This window comes from Molothrus ater, chromosome 12 (assembly GCF_012460135.2).
Source record: "Molothrus ater isolate BHLD 08-10-18 breed brown headed cowbird chromosome 12, BPBGC_Mater_1.1, whole genome shotgun sequence".
Taxonomy (NCBI): domain Eukaryota; kingdom Metazoa; phylum Chordata; class Aves; order Passeriformes; family Icteridae; genus Molothrus; species Molothrus ater.
This window is the reverse complement of record NC_050489.2, coordinates 11,723,335-11,744,361: the sequence shown is the minus strand read 5'-3', so window position 1 is coordinate 11,744,361 and position 21,027 is coordinate 11,723,335. Positions and strand designations below refer to the sequence as shown.

General features: G+C 39.1%; 2 protein-coding genes across 2 annotated transcripts in view; both read right to left on the bottom strand.

Annotated features, from left to right (window-relative positions):
- Positions 1-1,852: 1,852 nt before the first annotated feature.
- The window catches only part of LPCAT2 (lysophosphatidylcholine acyltransferase 2), a 29,177-nt gene continuing 10,002 nt past the window's right edge, over positions 1,853-21,027 (bottom strand). The window contains 11 exon segments of the mRNA XM_036390487.2: positions 1,853-3,440; positions 3,711-3,852; positions 5,539-5,637; positions 12,187-12,340; positions 13,428-13,553; positions 14,085-14,167; positions 17,262-17,316; positions 18,379-18,413; positions 19,600-19,643; positions 19,646-19,657; positions 20,684-20,744. Of these exon segments, the coding sequence (XP_036246380.1) occupies positions 3,229-3,440; positions 3,711-3,852; positions 5,539-5,637; positions 12,187-12,340; positions 13,428-13,553; positions 14,085-14,167; positions 17,262-17,316; positions 18,379-18,413; positions 19,600-19,643; positions 19,646-19,657; positions 20,684-20,744 (1,023 nt within the window). The 3' untranslated portion in view covers positions 1,853-3,228.
- Positions 9,878-10,698, bottom strand: CAPNS2 (calpain small subunit 2). Its single transcript, XM_036390489.2, has one exon. The coding sequence runs from the start codon at positions 10,681-10,683 to the stop codon at positions 9,928-9,930; it is 756 nt and encodes a 251-aa protein (XP_036246382.1). The 5' UTR covers positions 10,684-10,698; the 3' UTR covers positions 9,878-9,927.

The window sequence follows — 21,027 nt, the reverse complement described above, 5'->3', positions numbered from 1 at the left end:
TGAGGAGAGCCATTTTCAGATGCTTTCCATCAAAGTGTTGCTACTCCTCACAGTTCTGATGGACAGCAACCAGCCAGGAATTATGTGGTTTTGGCAGTTTAGTGCCAGATCTTATAGAGGTATAACCTGACATGAAACCTGGATGTGTCATCTCTGTTTCTACTTATTTAGGCAGTAACACTGATGTAGCAAAGGAAGTACAAATAGTTTTAATTTTCTTGGATTGAAAGGTCTTTGTCTCAGAAATCAACCCCTGGTGTGGCCAGTGGGCACTCTATTAATTCACCTTCTTAAACTTACAGTATTTGTGTCTTTTTTGTTCCAGGGTGTACAAAGAAGGCTCACGTTTCTAGGTGACCCACCATTGCCTTTCATGTGTTCAGAAACAAGAGCCTAGATTTAAAAATGTAAATGATATTTATTCATAGTGTACATAGTCATCAAACCTCATGAATAACAGCATCCCATGAGCCTGTATTCTTGTGAATAGGTTGTGTTTCCCTCTTGTAATAGACTTGTCCTTGTTTGAGTCTTGTTGCTGTTAAAGATTGCTGAGTTTCTGCACACTTTAAAGTGTCTTATTTTTGTATCCATGAAGAACTTATCATCATATCCATGTCAAAGCAAGACAGAGAGGTCCTGGTTCAATAAATGATGTGTTCTATGGTGACATGGGCCAAATATCCTTTCTGCAGTGCAGGACTCACAATGATCCTAAAGCAGCCTGTAGACTTATGAATTTACACCTTGGGAAGTCAGAGGCAGAAAGTGTCATCCCTCAATGCCTGATTGAGAGCCATTTTCTCTTTAGTATTTTTAACCTTCTCCTTCTGTTTAGTTCCTGCTCTACCACTTAATGTAATGCCTGTTTATTGCAGACTGCTTTTAGTTTGGTCCTTTTAAAAGCTCCCTGAGGCACGATGATGCCTAGAAATTAATGTATTCCCTTCCTGCACACCCAGCAGATGTGTGTATATTGAGTTAGTGTCTCTAGTGTTTAGCTAATTTCTCTTCAGAGCATGGTTGAATCACTGCTACATACCAAACCCATTTGTGGCCTTTCCTCTAACTACAGGAATAGGTAGATTTATATGCATAATATTTTTAGCTGTAAGTGCAAAGGGCTTGTGTGACTTGCAGATTTTTATAAAATCTCTAAACCTGCTGTGCTATTGGACAGCACAGCTCCTGGTGCTAAATGTGGCTGGATTCAGCAGGAGCGTGTGCAGGGAAGCCTTTGCATCCCAAGACCTTTAAGTGCTTTCCTTTGTCATCTTTGCCCACCCATCTTTTTCTTGCTGGTTGGAATAGAAGTCATCTTTGAAGAGATTAGTGCTGGTTGAAAAGCTGAGACTTTGGTTAACATGCTAGGCAAAAGCATCCTTGCTAAGAATTAACATGAATTCCAGTTAACTGTATTCCTGCTTCTTCTTCTCTAACTGGGAGAAAATACTCTCCTAATGTTCACAATACTCAAAGCCATAATTGTTCCATCTCAACTGTGGTTGAGATAATCCATTTTACATGTAAATGGTGACACCTTATTTTCCATCAAAAAATGGCACTCTCTCTCCATGGATTTCCAGACCTTTATATCACAATCCCTCTTGTCAAGGTAGCCACCAGAAGTAAATCTCTGGAAGAGTCTTACCTGTCCTGCTCTTCCAGTCCTACCATAAAGCAAAGTGCCACCATACAAAGAACTGAAAATGACAATTTCAGGCTGCACTGAGTTTACCTAGCTAAGACATCTTAAGCATGGTTTCCTGGAAACTCCCTCCAGCCCCTCATGGTAGACATAGTACCTTTCCCACTGTACTAAAAATAACAAGACTCAGCTGCTCAAGTAAAGTCTTTTAAAAAATATAGATTTATTTTAAGCACATGAAACATCAGGAGAGGCACAATTATAAACAGAGAAAGTAAAACATGGCAATGAACTTGTGGCCAGACTTCAAGCAATAACTTAGAGGCAGAGGTTCATATATGAAAACCTGCTGAAAGTTGGTTATTATTGGTACTAGACAGTCTAGGCTTTGCTCATCTCAGTTATAATTTGAAAATATCTTCTCATTTCATCCCTTCTAAGTTTTTATTGAGAAGTATTTGCCTAAATAGCTATATATTTTAAATACTGCATAAAGTGCATTCAGATAAAGGATGGAAAAAGGTAAAGGCCCAATTTCCAGTGCACTAGAGAGGACGGAGGCAAAATATATTCAAATAATTGACTAGAAAGAGCTTGGTTTTGAACCAAGCCCCAAGAACACTGAGTAATGGCACAGTAATGCAAATATGGTTTCTAGGAGACAGCTTTAGATAGATACTAAGTACTAGAACTAAGGTTGGACAGCATATTTGCCTTTTGAGCTTTGCAGAACAAGGTCACATTCCTCTGTTGATAATTGTGAGAATAAAAAAAATATGCTGAAGTTTGAAATGCTCCTCCCAATGTGATCCTGAACAGTTTTTACAGTAAACAACATGGTATTTATTTTGAAATAGTCAATTAATTCTTAGGTCTTACTGTCTGCATTTTCCTCTAGACTGTAAGCTGCTATCTTGGAATTCCAATTTGTTTATTGTTGTTAGAAGTGCAGCCATTTCCATCTGCCACCAGCTTTTAGGCCTAAAGTGGTTTTTGTTGACGACAGTGAACCAGCATGTCTTGTTCAGAAGCTTAGGCTTTCTGGTTCCTAAGGAGTTAAGGGCAATCCAAGGACAGCCAAAAACCAAAATCTTAAATTCTCAGCTTCCTGTTACTCATTTGTGTGTTTCAGAAACTTGAGAATAGCTAAGTGATATTGCAAATTATAACACTCTAGCATAATTTTTTTCCCTTAAGTGATGTTGGGGATGTAGAGGAATTGAGCAGCACCAAAAATACCACTTGTTTTGAGACAAGTGGACTCCTCAGTCTCCATTCTGAGAGGTCACTGCAGTGCTGGAGCCTCGTACCCCTCCTAGCACACCTGTTACTTTTGTGGAAGCATGAACTTGGAAGACACTGAACAACATTCCCAGTACTGTGATACTGACATGAAGGATTGAACAGTGGTTTTTCCCTTACAATCAAACAGGAATAACTCATTCTGATATGAAAACAAACAAACAAAAAAAAACCAAGCTTTTTTTAAGTTGTAACTTCCATCTCTACATCAGTTGTGCTTATGAACAGCTGGGGAAAAAAATTCTGTAGAATTCAAGAGCTGAATTATTTAACTCTTCTCAGTCATCTTTTTTGTCAGAGGTAGTTGAGCTATCTTCACTGCCTTCTGGACAGACTTTATTTCTTGCAAGTGGTGTTGTTTCTGAGATCAGGGCTGGTGGCTCAGTGCTATGCTCCTCAAACATACCTAACTGGTGTCTCTGTAGATCTATGTATGTAGTAAACAATGAAGCATATTCTGGATGCTTGAGTGCAAAGTTCTTGAACTCCTCTGAAAAACATTAAAAAACACAGATACTATAGTGCAGCAATAGAATCAAAGAAAACTTCAATGCCTGCTTCTTTTACTGAAGCTGATCTCAAGTTAGTTCCCTCTAAGAAAACACAGGAATATCACATGAAGTATCTAAGTCTGTGCTTCAACAGCTCTCCCCAGAAACAAAGTATGAGAACCATCAGGGACGTTGAGGGAATTAAAAAATGAAACCCCCTGTCAATATGACAATCAGAGAATTCTTTCTAACAAAAGGATGTAACTTACCATACGAGAGCTTCCCGGTTTCATCTGCATCTATTTCTTTAAAGAGCACAGAAACATCAAGCTCAGGCAGCCTCAGTGCTGACTGAATGATAGAAGCAAACTCATCTTCTGTTATAGTGCCATCCTCATCCATGTCAAAGAGCTGGAAGAGACAAAATGGGCAGAAATACTTTGGCATCACTTTGCTATGAACCCTCTGTGCACATTAGCCACTCATCGTGGCTTTCTAGCACTCAGCAGCTCTGTGAACAATGCCTGGGATTTGAAGAGCCTGGAATAAGACTAAGCAGACACTTACAGAGCAATGCCCATGCTATAGCTTGGAATAGGACATTCTGCCAAAACAAACAAACAAACCTCACAGCGTTGGTTCACGGATAAAACATAAACAAAGATGTATGTTTATTGCCACCATGAGCTATGCTAAGAGTCTACTGGATTCAGCCAGTTGATACTGGAACATCTTCGGTTTTAGTCTCCATTTTTGTTAGGTTATAGCAAAGATAATCTGCTGACAGATTAAATTTGCTATCATAGTTTATGCTCTGACATACCTAAATTTTAGTGTATGTGATTGATCACTCACTAAGGAATTAATAATCAATGTTATTGTAATTAACAAGGAATTTTGGTTCCTGGAATGCAGGCAGTTGATGTACACTGATCATCCCATCCTGCCCAGTGCAGTGACAGTAACCATCTGCTATGAATCACCCCTGGAGAAATACAAGGGACGGATGGCTGTAATTCTTAAATACTTCCTACAGGCAAACTTTGCCATTGTGAAAGAAAAGACATTTAGTGGCACAGAAAACAAGTAGCAAAAGGAACCCACAGTTCCATTTTACACTGAAGCAGGCTTTAACCAGCTAAATGAGTTGTTTTGTGCTGAAACTGGAAATTAAAACAAATTACTGATTTTATAATCAGCACATCTGTTAACATACCGAACAGTATAGTCTAGGAAACAACACAATAGAACAGCAACAATAGCTGCTAGGCTTTCTTCTTCATTGGAACCTGTACTGATAAAACATCCCCAAAAATTAACAAATCACCTTGAAAAGCTCTAGTGCTTATCTGAAAAGAAGCCAGTGGATATAATGGATTGCCAAAAAATCTCTGGTACTTCCCAAGTATGCATCAATACTAGGAAGCATCCAGCTTACAATGAACATGAGTGGTATCTCAATATGTTGTTCAGTACAGTTCATAAGACCAGATTAATGGGTAAAACAACTGGATCTGTGTCAAAGAGCTACTAAAAAAAGAGCCAAGGATTCACAACATGGGCATGCCTGGTCATGTATTGTCTGCATGCACCTGAGATGTGAAAGGAGCTACTGCTCCTTTACTGCTTGTACTATCAGGGCACCAGAGGACAAGCTAGCAGCTCTTAGATGCAGCCCAGTTTTCAATGTGCCAGTCCTGAACAGCCCTGGATCTTTTTTATTCCTCCTCTTTGTTAAGAACAATGACTCTAGTGAAGCTTGACCCACAAGAGGATATTACTCCATCTATTGTGACATTGAAGAATCACAGCAGAAAAAACCTCAGGCAAAAAAAACTACAAGTGCTGCTGAATCATTTTTGGAGTTAGCCTGCCAAGTTACATATTCATTAGTGCCTTTAGATGGCTTTTGAAACTCTTCTCTGTGATGCCTGCAATTCTTCCCCTACCTTTCACACTCTAAATGTCAATTGATTTAAGAGAATTACTCACATTTGCATAACAGATTGAAGCAATAAACTTATGATTTGAAAGCTAACAGACTTACAGTCAGTGTTGATTTGTCAGGTTTGTAGATTTACGCTAAATTGAACTTACCTCAAATGCCATCCGAATAGTCTCCTCTGTGTTGGCTGGGTTACAAAGGATAGACAGACCAATTACATACTCTCTGAAGTCAATGGTGCCATCTCCATTCTGTAACCCAAACATGCATGGCAGCAGTTAGAGTTAATACTGCAAATCACTTTAAAAGCTCTTCTGTGAATCAAACACAACACATGCACTAAGACAGTTTACAATACTCGAGGTTTTTGTTCTTCCCGGGAAAAACCCTAAGAGCTCACTAAATCTGTCATACTGAGGCTGGAGTAGCAACATACATGCTTTCAATAGCTACAATCTGGGTATGGATTTCTATTTTATGAACAAACAAAACACAAAGATTTAAAACAAACTAAAGTTTTTTCTTTAATACATGGCCTTCAGGAAGGCTCTAAAAATAACTGGAATCCACATGTTTGAGGTAACTGTAGCAGAGCATGCAGCGCTGGCACTTGCTGAAGTTCAGAGACCAATGAAAGACAAAGCAGCATCAACAGGATGAGAGTGAGGACGCTGTTTTGAGTTTGAACCTTCAGCAATAAAATATATGTCAGTGAAAGGACAACCACATCTACCTGGTTTATCATAAGCTTTCCTCTGAAGCCTATGCACTGCCCTGAATGCTATTTGGAAGCCAGTGCACTGTCCTACCTTTTAAGCCAGAGAAAGGCAAGGAATTCATTGAAACAGCCTCTGTAATAATTCCAGTTTTGATCTGAACAAACATTTCAATGTGTTAACTACAAAGTTACATCAACAAAACATTTGAAGCTTGCTTTGATGGGATTTATGATTAATTCTGTGTAAGCTGCATTACATTAAGGAGAATGGCAGATGCCTGATGAAATCTATGCTTATGTCAGTGGTGTTTCTGCCACCACACCGGAAGTTTCTTGAGTGTTTTGGGAAACATCTGTCTGGGCAAAAGGCACCTGCAAAACTTACATGGTGGGACACGGAGCAGGTAATGACAGCATAATAGAGTTGACAAGTAGACAAGAAGACATTGTTTTGAATATTCACAATAAGGGCATTCATCAAAAATGTTTTGAAAGCAAACTGAAGTGTAAAGCAGAGTTCCCTTTGTGGATAATATGTTTTGCATTTCAACAAGACAAACATTTTCTTAAGAAGTGGAGTCCCTATGTATGAGAACAACACAAAACTTTTCCAGCCAAGTGAGTGAGGGGTGGTCAGCTGGGTAAATCTGCAGCGAAGAGCCAGACCAGGATTCTATTTCTGGCTCTCCTACCAGCTTCTAATGTCCACTTGAGTGGACATTAATACCAACCTTAAACCTTTCTACTCTTGGTTTTCTGCTGCTGAACAGTATATTATGCCAGGGGAGCTAAGGCTGCCCTGTAGACTGCTTTGAAAATTTTTGGTGCTATGAAACAGGGATTTTAGTAATTGAGTTTAGATTTTCGGATAGTTCTTGACTAACAAAATATGTGTAATAATATAATGAAATTAGTATTACTAACCTGTCATCATCAAGCTATTTCACAGATTTTAAAACTTCTAAGATGTAATTTTATTGAGCCTTCAAAACCAATGCAGGACTCTTTTGCATAGATAACTGCTATTTTCTTATATTGATGGTCTAACCAATCTTTTTGATTGATCTTTTGATTGATTTTGAACATCTTGTACTTCATAAACCTGTGACTTTCAGGTAAACTTTTGAGCAAAGATCTGAATAAGATATGAACTTTTAAGTTACTTTCATGGGTGTCTAAGGGTTATAACTTTGACAGTTTTTAATCATTAGAAAAGGAAAAGGCTGTCCCATACACATTGTTTTATTTACAAATCTGTGCTCTCATTGTGGTGCAGAGTTTGACTTTCAGTATTTTCTTCACACTGTGGTTCTCAGAGGTAAGAGATCTAAATTTAAAGTGTAACATTACAAACATAAAGTCTTAAAACAACTGAAGCGACAGTGCAGATAATAACTGTTCAAAGCTCCATAGAATATTATTTTGGACACTTTTGCAGACCGTATTCTTAGCAAAGGATTGTTTGATGGGATTTGAATATTTTTAAAATTTATTTTCAAAGCTAAGAATATGCATCACAGTAAAAGAACTGGGAAGTAAAATAATTTAAAATAATTTAATTATGAACAACTTCTGAAAGAAGTTAACACAGTTGTGGCTGCACATGGAAATATGACAAGAAAAAAGACAAAAAAAGGTTATATTACTTTCATTAGAATGTGAAAACTCAGTAATCAAATCTGAGTGCAGTCTGATAGACAGAACTCCAGCCATTTTAGTAGGAAATAAAGTTACTATGCTTGCAAGATCATGTTGCAACTAGTTCTACTAAACTCTAGGATGCTGGCTAACTTCCAAATGCTCTGGCATTCTGGTTAAGGAGAAATTATGGGGTTGCTGCCTGGGAAAAGAAATGGAAGTTAAACTGAAAATACAGGAAAACTTTAAGTGCTTGTGTAACATCACTGCAATTGTCTTTCTATGCATATCTAACTGTGTCTGCAGCCTATGTACCCAAAAATATTTTAAGGAAGCAATGTGTGAGCTAACCTTCAGTTCTCTTCATGGTAAAGTAGAACATCAGAACTTGGGTATTTGTAGTTATGCTACACAAAGCAATCAAAACATAATTAAGGATTCTTGTTTTCTTTAGGGAAGCCAATTTTTTGCTACTATTTTCTCTATAGCATGCTGTGGTAACTGGGGTTTTGTTGTTGGTTTTTTTATATAATACAGTAAATCTTAGACTTTGGAAAACAAGAAAGTTGCACTGTCATAAGTATATTTAGATTTGCACATGGACTGCAAGCCAGATGCAGTATAAAGTATTACTGCATCAATACTTTAGAGGAGGATATCACACTTTACCTCCTCTTCACTTTTCTATTACTCAGAGCCCAAATGGCACTACATGGCACAATGGATAACTGAGTGCTTTTCCACTGAAGACCTGGGAGGAGGCTGAATGCCATTAGGAAGGAACTGGCCTCCTTTCTCTGGGATAGTATGAATATTTTTCTGTTTGCTATTAGACAAAGCGCAGGAAGAAAAAAATCTGGGCACAAATTTTAAGTTAGTTTCAAGTAAAAGGTTTCTGCAAGTTTACCAGGGAGGATATCTCATCAATTTGAAAAACACTATTTGCTAAGTGCAAGATTTAGAAATCAAACCTATGGAAATTAACAGACCAAATCAAACCAAACCAGAGCATCCCATTAATATGCAGATGGCCTGCAGGTATTGTGTGGTATTTCTCAATGAATCACTGCTGTGTCCCTGGGGAAGGGCAGGGACATTCGAGAGAGGCTCTCTCTCACATCTGGATACTGCCTCTAGTGCCTGGCTGCCGATTTAACTCCTCCTTTCACATTCCAGCCAGCTCACACACACCCAAGACAATTTTCGTTTAAAGCAGCAGAGCCTTGCCAAGAAATCTGCCTTGTGCAAGAGCTGTGATCAACAATGTAATCCTTAATTCAAAGAAATGCACTTTTGACAGTTCATGTTATTCCTTTTATTTTTTTACTCAGAAGTTGACATCTTAGCCAGAACTGCATAACTACCTTGAGTGGGATGCTGCACTCTGATAAAATTTCACTCAGATAGCCAAAGGTTGACTTTGGCTCTCTCTCTGCTATGTGACTGCATAATTATTTCAAGTTTCTCTAAATATAAATGTAGTATTTTAAGTTGTTTGCTTTATAACTATGTTTAGGCTTGAAGGAAGGAGAGAAAAGACTAGTTCATGGAACTGTAGAAGGAGATCATTGCAAAGTAGCCTCATACAAGTCTTCAATTTTGTCCTGGCCACCAGATAGAACTGGCAGTAAAACTGAGGCTTTGCTTCAGCAGCCAAGCATGAAAAAGCAGAAGTAGAAAGGAAATTGAATGATTATGTAAGTTCACTGATCATTACAGTTATTGCAACTCTAATGTTGTTCCCCTTGTTAGAAATAACTGCACAAGACTCTACCAGTGACTGCCTTCAGGCAAACAGCCTTTATTCCAGCTTAGTGACTGCTGACAAATCAGAACAGCAACATCAACATCAACACCGAACTTAGGAGCTTTTTAACAAAATAGCTATACTAGTATACAAGCTACTTTACATGACACAGTAACTAAGCTTCGATCCTTCCAATATATTCCCTAACCTTAGAGTTTAGAATTTTCTTAACTTATGCAACAGCCCAATCAACAACCTACAGAAACCCCTCAGAAAAGCAGACTAGTGCAAGCACAAGAGGAATCACTACACTCTAAGCTGAGCCATCCACTGCTACATCTGCCCTAGAAAGACTACAGGCAAAGACCACAGCAGTGTAGCAGAGCAGTGTAGTCGTCCAGGCGTATCTTCCACACGAAGCCTCTTCTTTGCACGCCTTCATGAATACATGGTCAGCTGCAGCCAGTCTTCAATGGTCACTCTGACGTGGCCACTTCCATCCTGGTCCAGGGACTTGAAGGCCCTGAACATGCTGTCCAGGCGCACCAGGCAGCTGATGAAGCTGTTGAAGTCCATGCTGCCGTCCTCGGCGCCGTACCTGCGCACGATCACCTGGCACAGCTGCTCGTTCAGCTGGAACCCCGCAGCCCTCAAGGCGCTGGGCAGCTGGGCTCTCCCAACAGTGCCTGACTGATCAGTGTCATACTGCTTGTACACACCTTGCCACTTCTTGACGTTGTTCCACAGGTACTTGAACTCCTCAAAGCCCAGCTTCCCGCTCGTGTCGCTGTCCATGACGGCGACCATGCTGCGGCAGGTGTCCAGGCTGAAGCCATCCGCCCTCATGTCTTGGTGTCTGGAGAGGACTTTGTTCAGGATGTCCCTTAGCTCGGTGGCACACACTTCCATATCATCTCCAGCCAGCTGGGCAAACAGGCGACGAAATTGTCTGATCTCATCACTCTCCTGAGCTTCCACATTTGTAAAATGACTGCGAGGAGGTGGAGGTGGCTCTGGATTATACTGAGCTGCTGCTTCACTTATAAGGTTGACGAGACCTCCAACAAGTCCTCCAATATTCCCTGCACCTCCACCTCCTGTCAGGAGCCCTCCAAGGCCACGTACAAGGTTTCCTCCACGACTGCTACCACTTCCTCCACTTCCTCCACTCAGCAAAGCTTTAGCAAGGAACATCGTGAAGATTTTCTGAAGTGAGTTACTCGGAGATCCAGTGTTCTGTAGCTCTCTGAAGCTGTTTTGTGTCTGACTTGGGCGTGGGTAAAACACAGCTTATCTGCATGCTTAGACTTCACCGTGTCTGTGCATGTTTCTGGCTGCCAGTTACGCCTCATTAGTTTCTGTCAGGTGTAGATACGCCCCTATTTCTTTTCTTCTTTGCGTTGTTATGTTTATGTGATTTGAGGAAGGAACCATTTTAGAGAAAAAACATAATGAGGTTGAAACCCACAAAGCAGAAGTCTCCGAATGCTTGTGCTCATACCTGAAGCAATCTGAAACCATCCCTGTTAGATGAGCCTGACTGTTCCCCAGTTGTGCTGATCTCCTTAAAGGTGAACGCAGCCTTGCACTTCTTTGTTTTCACCATCTTTTAGTCCCTCAAAATTTTAGTGAATTGAGCATTACTTTACTAGTTCTAGTCATTGACGTTGCACCATATACAGAAAGTGAAAGGAGTATGATTGCCCTTAATTACTCTGGTTGCCACTGCACATTTCTGATGTAGGTACTGTGCATCAGGACTCAGACCACATGCCTCAGGAGCCAATGGTCCAAGATGGGGAAGCAGGAATGACAAAAGAATGAGTACCTAGGAGCTTCAAGGCATTCAGCAGTTCAAGAAATACATTTCACTCTTTCCTATTTTAGAGCTTGTACAAGATTTTATGTGGAAAGATCCTGAAAGAGTTTTAATGAGCATATACCATGCCCTCCCAAGGACAGGTGTACTGCTAAGGCTAACTGATCAGCAAGAGTGATGGTGAGCTGGGAAAGCTTTGATGGTAACAGAAAACCTCCAGTCCACAGGCACCTGCAGGACAACAGGCTGTGTGCACTGCAGCACAAGTTGAGGACTAGAATTAAGATTAATCTATCTCTGCTCTAGTCATTGATGCTTCTGGTATAGAGAGAAATGGAGCCATTTTTGTCATCCTCAGAGAGAAGAAGAAAATTGGAGAGATTAGCACTGACTAGGGGTAAAGCCTAAATGATCATGTTAACACACAACTCCCTTTACTGATGGAGAGAAGCAAGAGGAGTCCCTGTGCAGTCTAACAGCAGCATTCACAAGCACAGCAGGAACACTCCAGTGTTCCTGAACACTCCAGTTAGCTTCACTCTGCCTTAAATTATCTAATTAATTACAACAGCTAACTAAGCTATCAAAATATACATAAGATCAAAATCTGCAGTTGGCCAAGGAAAATATTCAGCTATTACCAGCGTGAAGATTATTGTCTGATACTGCCAGATGGCTGCTATCTCACAAGGCAGAAAATAATGAATATTTTCTCCACTGAAACTTATGAAAAAAACCGTAAGTCACCTACCTTGCTTACAGAAACTGTTAACCAAGAAGCATTTACTAAGCTGGACATAATGAATTATAATAAATATAGTTTTGGTACGTGATGTCTAACAAAATATTGTCAACAAGTCAGTTAACCAATTACTCACCCTGTCAAAAAGTAGAAAAAGCTCTTTGAGGACATCTGAAATAGGCAGCTTCAAGTACTCAGCAAACTCCTCAATTCCAATTCTTCCCCCTTTGGAAGCACTTGCAATAGCAGCAAAAGTATCCAGCTGCTCTCTGACATGATTCCATTTTAGGCTATGGAAACATGAGAGAGAGGAGATATTTCTATACAGCAGTTCTTGGACAGATGGAATTCAGTAGGAGTTATTACAGTGTTCAAAGATGAAAAACTGCCAAACAGGGCATGTGTGTACAGCATTTCTAATGCTGTAGTTCAGACAAGATATTTTACTTTAAATCAGTAATTAAGGACTGCTCCCGTCTGGTTATTAATATTAAAAGCAGGCAGTTCTATGCTTGGGTACATCAGACTTCCACAGAATAACTTCCCAAACCTAGAATTGTCTGTTCAATTACTAGGCTGCTCCAGCAGAGAGCTTTTCATTACCATATTTTCAGGTCTAATAGTATTTTTCTGCATCATGCTCTAGGGTAAGTATTTCCTTGACAGAGGGAGCAGGTCTCAGCTCTATTAGCAAGCTCTCTACCCAAACAGCAGTAGTGCTAGAGCCTCAGAACTGTCAGATCTCTGCAAAAAACACCACTGCACCTCGGTAAGAATAATTAGGGCTGCCATGTAACTATTCCAGATAGAATTCTATAAATGGATATATAGCACTTAATAATAAGTCAAGATTTATTGGACACACTCAGATTTCACCACAGCCATGCCAGGTTATTTGATGGAGTATGGTTACATGGCTCAGTCCTCAAATTCCACCGTATCCAGACAGAAAAAACTGACATCACTAGTGACACATGGCTGCACAGTAAAACTAAGAACAGTAAGCTGAAGTTTCAGGCTGGAAAGAAGGCTTTTTACTTCCTGCCACAAGCTGTCAGTGCCTCACCACTAAAGCAATTTAAATTTCCACCAAGATTACTATTGAGGGCTTCAAATAGGTACTGCTCTGCTTTACTCACCCTTTGGTGAGAACAATCTTTTCTCTGGCAACGCTGGCAACAAAAATTACTCGGGATTAGTCCTTACTGGGATTTTCCTCATCTCTGATTTCCTTGTAGTTTATGTAAGTTGTATGCTTAAATACACTATGTTACACATGGCCAAGTCTGTAGTCTGGTTATTTAACCTTTGGCAGATGGCCATCAACACCTGCAGCACTTTAGTATTTATGCTACCAAACAATAAAACTTCCCTTACTTGAGTTTCTTGCTAATTTTGGTGAACTCCACCAGCCCAGCTTCCATGGGTAAAGTCAACTGTCCTGCTGAAATCATCAGTCTGCAATCTTCAAAAGTGTGATCAGTGATTGGCAAATTCAAAGCACTGAAATAAAATTAAGGAAAATCAAAATCAATTTCTTATATATGAAAGTAACTTATTGTAGGCAGTTGCCCTTCTCTGATATGCAAAACAAATGTTAATTCACTCTTGCACTGCTGCAAGTAGGACAAAGCAATATACACCATTTCATGAAACTGTGAAACCACACCGTGAAACTACTTTATGGCAGCACCATGAGCTTTTAAGATTTACAGTCTTGCAAATGCAGCCCAGTAATGCTGGAGAACAAACCACTACCCACTTGTCCTTTCTAAGCAAGGAGAGATCATTTTATTCCAGTTTTCTATGAATTGAACATACTATGTTCCAATGTATATCTTTTTTGTGTTCCATGTAAAAACAATCGGGGTAATTTAGTATAGGATTTTGACACCTCTTAGTGAAAATCTAGAGCAATTCCTATGTGTAATACCCAGAACTTGATTAAATTGTACTTTATGGTTAGGCTGTATATAGAATTGCTGGATATAAAAGAACAGTTCTCAGAGGTTTTACTGATGATCAGTTACTCACTTTGCCATGGTTTGTCGGACTCTGTTGGCAAAAAGAATTGGATCACTCTTTTCTTCCTCAGTAGGAACATGAACAGGCAGAAACTGAAAGGGATGAGTTATCCAATCAATTCAATAGTTACCACTTCATTAGGAACATGAGCACTTTCTTCTTTTTGTTTTGAGTGCGGGAGAACAGGAGAAAAGCATCAGCCATGCAATGAAAGGACTGGGCACTAGAGGTCTCAGCCACCTCAGAAACTGCTCAGGCTCTTCTGCCCTCCCCACACAAATGAGATTTACTGCAAAACTCTCAAGGACTGGTAGAAGCTTCTTTAAGATGTACAATCAACCCTCCAAAGAAGGAAAGTATAATAAATACACACTTAGAAGATTAAATGCTGTACTGTTAAGAATGTGAGCTTGAAATACTGAATACTTCTTTTCAGAGATCCTTTTTAAGTGATATATATTAGACTAGTGTGTGAGAGAGTTTTAGTGTTTTAAAATACACGCTGTAGTCCCAACTCATACCTTTTATCTGTCAGCATGTGACTGATACGTTTTCTGTACATTTTTCCCCCCTGACAAAAACATTAAGGAATCATAGTTCTGTGTTGTAAGTAGCACACTAACTGGATACAATTTTGGAACTCTAAGCAGAAGGTAAAAATCCCAACAAACCCTCTCCCACCACACCTAGGAAACACCCCAGTTATCTAAATGGAAACTTGTTTACTATTGAGGATTCAGTAATATTATGTAAGGACTTGGAAGCACCTTTTCACCAAAACAGCCTCAGGATGAACTATTATCTATTGTGGCATGAACCAGCACCTGTTTGCAAAGTGGTTTGTGTGTAGGAGTGCTTTGCTCTTCCTACTTCAGTCTACAGTGTTTGCTCACAGCTCTGTTTACTGTGCCTTTTCCCAGCTATGGTTGTCATTAATCTGAGTTCTGCTGCTCTGCACCCTGCCCTTAATTCCTAGAATATAAAGATTCCAAAATACAGTGCTGCTCATGGTTCATTGGAGGAAAGTTGTTAATTATGTGCCAGTGTGTCGCTTTAGTTACACTGCACTACAGTGCTAACTGTCCCATATAAACACAGTTTATCCTGAGCAGACATTTAAAGTTTGCTTTTAAGGAATGCTTTGTCTTTATGATTAAAACCAGTGAGTTTATAGAATTGGTTATCTGTCAAATAACCATAAAAATTTTCTGTTTATAATTAAAAGTTGTCTCCCCTGTAAGGAAAGTAGAGGTCCAGCTGTTGACAGGAATATTTGAGATTTCATTCCTTTTGTAAGCAGTTGCAAGCTTTGTTCAAGGTCTGGAATAGGTCCCTGGTTATTATAACTCCATTCAGAAGTCACATAACTCTTAAACTGAGAAAGCACAGGCACACAGCACACAGGAATCTCTGACACCCCTGGGTGAGATGAAGTCATAACTCTGGGTTTATCTACGCAAACATGGCCATGGCTTTGACAGTGGTCATGACTTCACTTGAGGCTGAGGTAAATTCCTGGCAGCTTAAACACCACCTTCATCCCCTTCAAAAACCCCCCCTACAATTATTCATAAAACCTGTTTGCTAGAAACAACAGTTGAGGAGCAAGAATTTGGTTTCTTGACCTCCTGCAGTGGCTGCATGATCTCACAGCTCTGCTGGAGAGTGGCAAGTACAGCTTCCCAGTCAAATTCAGTCCTGTAAAAAAATTCTTCACACCTCTTTCAGCAGCAAAAATATTTCTCTGATCTCCTTGTGACTTAGTCTCTCTTCTTACAGAATTTGGCAATTGCTGTATTTTTTGCAGCCCTAAAGCTTCCTGCCAGGCTCAGTTCCATGTGCAATATCCCAGTGTGTTAGAGCTGGACTGGACATGGACACACAGCCCTGGAGCCCATCACTGCTCCTGCACAGCAGGTACAGGCACTCCAAGACTGGTGGGAGTGGGGAGGCTACTTACACACAGGATGGAACAGCAACAGAAATGTCCATTTCTAAAAAGAGTAGCTGGAGTCCCTCCTTCCACAGGAGAATGTGTCCCTTCTCCTTTTAGAAACTGAAAGGCTTTTGCACTGCTGCTAAGAAATTAGTTTCATTTTAGGGACACACGCTGCTGTGCTGCAAATTTTTTCATGTTTCAGTTTCATCTCTTGGAACATGAAATTTATTTTTTTAAAAACAAGTTTGAGTTCTGTTCTGAAGTAGGGAAAATAATGCTCTTCCTTCTATTGGAAGGGCTGCATTAATTGTTCCTTGCTCCCATGTATATAAATCACATAGCTATGCCCAACTGAACAAAATTATTAGGAGAATTGTCTCTTGATTACACCCTCTAAAAATGTGTCTAATGCATGCACTATACAGTAATAAGATGCTCCCTTAAAATTAATTTCACTGTTCCACAACACAGACTAGATTGCCAATTGTTAGCATTAATAACACTGCTTGTATTCATAAAGCTTTGGATTCTGCTAAATTCTGTGTTTTGCAAATAAACAGCAAAACATGTCATTTTCTCCCCTTCCTCAGGTTCCTAAACCACCTCAGTCCACACTGACAATCCTTTGTGGTCTGGTAAGGAATGTATTTTGAAAGTTGCCTCTTTGGCAGGGAGCAGTTAGAGTGTGGGTGCTCACATGAAGAAGTGTGGATGTTGTTTCAGTTGTCATTCACCTGTCCCTGTGCTGTGCAGTGGATTTAATGATCAAGGGAACTGGTTCCTTATATGAGGCTCAGCATAAGTACTTGAATGAGCTCTTAGTTGTAGAAATCTATGAGAGTCCAGTCTGGGGAGATGGTGAGGAAGAGAAGGTTACTTTGAAGGGATCAGAGAAATGGGGAGGTGGGAAAAAGAAGCTGTTACCTTTGAAAGAATGTATGTTAATTTTTGGTTTTAACATCTGTAGAACATTTTTACATTATCACCATTTCATGTGGTGATAATTAACAGTGATTTTATAATGCTCTAAAAATAAAGTCATTTCTGGCAGCTGTCTTAGAAACTCATCAGTATGATACATACATATGGACAACCAATTAAATCTATTATTTACTATGATGCTTGTTCTTGTTTCTGAGACATTTATTTTTCACTAAAAATAACTAATAATGTGAAGAATGCATTTATATTAAAGCAGAAATTCCCTGGCTGCTAAATCTTAATACAAAAATATTTCCAATTCTTACCTCAACTTCTATTCTTGTGAAGATCTGACACATTGTCATTATGCAGAGCTCTTTACTGCAGGCAAAAAGACGAAGAAAAATAAATTTTACTTATTTAAAATAAAAGAATTTGCATGTCAGTAGATTAAACATTTCAAAGCACAAAAAACCAAAGCTAGTATTAGGCAAGGTTTTTAAGTACCTTGCAGTGAAGTTTCCCAAAAAGTTACTTTTCACATTTTTTCTAACAGGGCTTCTGTATATAGCTGCTGCTTGCTCACAGGCAGGCAACTTATTGTCTGCTCTCATGCACATTAACAATTCTGCACAGCTCTTTGGCCAGTAAAACATCTCCCTCTCTTTAAGGAGGTCCATGGACATTGGATTTTAAACTTTAAGAGCTTTGATTTTGAGAAGAAGCTTTACTTTATCTTTTATTCTCTCAGCTGCAAAATAGGACCAGTAACTTCATTATGCAGAATTGGATTTGTTAGTATTTGCTAATCACTTTTCAAATTACAGTAACATTTACACAGAAGTGTTAATGAAGTGCCAGTAGGGTCAGGATCATCAGGGCTTTTTTAAAAAGTCACAAATTTTAGGATCAACAGATAAACTTGGGGGAGGAAGAAACTGCTAAAGAGAATAAGCGTAGTCACTTCTACTTCTGAATTACTCATTTCACTGTGATTTTAAAGCAGAAATGCACACTTGATCTTTACAAATCAGGACTACTGTACCTAGATACACTACATATTCCATATGAAAATGTGGTATATGGATTCTGAAAATGCACATCTTAATGAATGTTTGTAAAGTGAAAAGTATTTTCCAGACATATTTTCAGTGCAGTTGTGAAGGTTCTTTAATACTTTTCTTTCCTTTGTTCTAATTTAATGTGCGAAACAGGAGAAAATTAAAAAAAAAACCAAAAAAAGAGTGGTGGAACTGGAAATAATACTTTGCTAACCCTTCTCTAGCCATTCAGATATGAAATCTACTGCATGACAGCATTATCCCTGGTATTTCCCCCTCATAAAAACAGATCTAGAAGAACATGTGTCTTGGCTTAGTGGAATCTGTTTGGCAGACTGTTTAGCAACAGGGGAAAAATTTCTGTATGTAATTTTCAACTTACAACGAATAGCCCTGCCATGTCCAGGTCACAGTATCCTAAGGAAAAAAGAAAACACAGAAATGTATGACAAAACCAGATGAAAGTTAGCGAGCAAGTAAGTTACAATTTAAAACAGGCCCAAGTTTAGTAAAACTGGATGATGTTTTTATAGGCCTATAATAAAAATAAATAAAGGTGTTAAGGCAAATAGGATTCCCTGCCTTAAAAATTGGAAATAAGCATGGCAGACTTTTCTAAACAATTGGGAATAACATTTATAGTTAGTTAGATATTGTAAATCATTCACTTTGATCTAAACAACAGAAGCAGGGAAAAGAAAAATGGGTAAGACTTTGTCAGTGGGCCTTAGCAGTCCCTTTAGAGAGGCATTCTCATAAACATGTCTCATTTAGTTAACGACATTTCTGCATAATTTACCATACCTTTTTTTTGATATTTTGTTTTTCTTTCTTCCCTTCTCTCTGTGTTTATTACTTCTTGTACATTGTTTTTACAGTGTGTACTGGCAGATCCTTAAATCTTATCAGTGAAATGCAACACCAATCCCCTTGAGTGATTCACTTTTGACATTCATTTGTAAAAGGATTACACAAAGGAGTCTTTGCAAATAACAATAACAACCATATTAACCAATCCTAACAAAACATTAGGAAGTGAAAGTTTGGTCATTCCTGGATTTGTTGGATGACCAGGTAATTTAAAAAAAGTTGAAAAGGTCCCAGCCTTACAGGCAGAGTACAGTGAAGCTGCACAAGGAATGCTGCATGAAAACAACATCTGCAAAGCTGCTCTCCTGAGGTGGGGTGCTGGATGTACTGCATGGCTCAGCTTTGCTTCTGTTCAGAAACTTTACAAGTCCTTTTGCAGTAAGGCTATCTTGAGGTTAACCAGAAAATGATGACTAATGGGGAAGTTGTGTCCATTTTAGATTTCAAAGTACAGGCTCTGTGGCACTGCAGGGAAGTTTCCAACTTCTGCCACAACATTTTCCTGTCTCCCCCTTTAGCTAAGAAGCCCTGCAGTAATTTTTCAAAGTCAGAATAGCAACTACACCATGGTCACACTTGGGAAAGCCTGGCTGCTTAGCTTAGCTTTAGCAATGCCAAAGCTCAGGACAAAATATTCTTCAGTGACAATGCAAAGTATTTATTGTAGGTACCACTTAAGTCAGACTTTTGCCTTCTATACTATTAGTTAGTAACAGAGGAGTGTTCTGCTCACCAGCTTGTTGGGGTATCGGAGTAACACAGGTTGGACAGGACTCGTGGAATAAAGGCACCTGCAGCAACAAATCAGAACTAATTGTTACAACTAAGCTTAATACAGCAACTGGGAGCTTTAAGTGATTTATTTCAGACAACAGTACCTGGAAGGAGACATTTTTTAAAACACAAGGAAAATGAGAAGTGTTCTACTTCAGTTTTTTGTTTGTTGTTTGATTTGGGTTTATGTGTATTGTAGCTTGGGTTTTTGGTTTTTTTTTTTGTTTTTAAATCAGCAGCACAACCAGCAAGATGTCGGGACAGAAAAGGGTTTGGCTCCATCTCAAGGAGAAAGCTGCCTAAGATCCGTGGGCTGTTCAAACTCATTTTCTGCATTCCTGTGCATTATTTCCCCACTGATGGGCATTAATTTCAAAGGATGAGATGCTCACAAGGCTTCTAAGCATTTCCTGAATCACTCTGTGGTCTGATCATCACAAGTGATTCGGATCAGGCCACAGAGTAATGGTTTTTAACACTTCTACCCAAGACACTGTAAAACAGTTAAAGTCATGTTGCTCTCCTTCTTAACTGAAGGGCAGCACAACAATCTAATGATCAGTGGTGCAATGAAAAATGTTTCTCTGTTAAAAATGATTTGTTGTCCAGGCTTGCTAAGTGCTATGCAAAGACATTTTGTAACTTGGCTGCTAAGTCTTGCACGGCAAAATTTACAGGAATGTAAGATAGCCCACCTGTTAGATGAGATAAAAGAACAACATCTAAGTTCATACATTCATCTCATAACAATCACAGTTGAGTTTCTTAGTAAATATATTAGATGAAAACTGTACCCAGAAAAATCCCCCAACTAACTACTCATATATGTCACAGACATTTTGAATCCTACACAACAGCACAAACCAGAGAAGTAAGCTGGCTAGTATAAAAGAGTGGGTTTAGTACCTCTGAAACTTTAATAATGTAAGGGATTACAACAGTGCTGTTGTGGATGATATATCTTCACAAGTTCAGTCCTTGCTACAACTATCAAATTAGTATCACATCTTTTTTTCCAACAACAGCAGGATAAAATCTCTCACCTTGTTTAAATGTGATCAGACAGGATCGGTTTGTGCAGGTGCCTTCTGGGAAAATCAGGATCTTGGATTTAAAGAGAATGAAAAATATATACACACACATATATTTCATAAAAGGATTATACCTTAGTATCTGTTAGGCACAGGCTGACCTTATGCAAGCTCTGTTGTACTGTATTACAAGAATATCACTACTGTTTCCAAAGGAAACAAACGTATTAAGGAAGGATGCTTACAATATTATTAACCCAATCCCTCTTGACTTGGAAACCAATGCTCTCCAAGAAAGGTGTTCTGGGGAAAGGCCTTTATCAGTTCAAAATTATGGTACAAAAGGCTTTAAGTGT

Bases quoted from the DNA above. Each gene is read 5' to 3' on its own strand.
- CAPNS2 (XM_036390489.2), bottom strand. From the start codon at position 10,683: ATGTTCCTTGCTAAAGCTTTGCTGAGTGGAGGAAGTGGAGGAAGTGGT.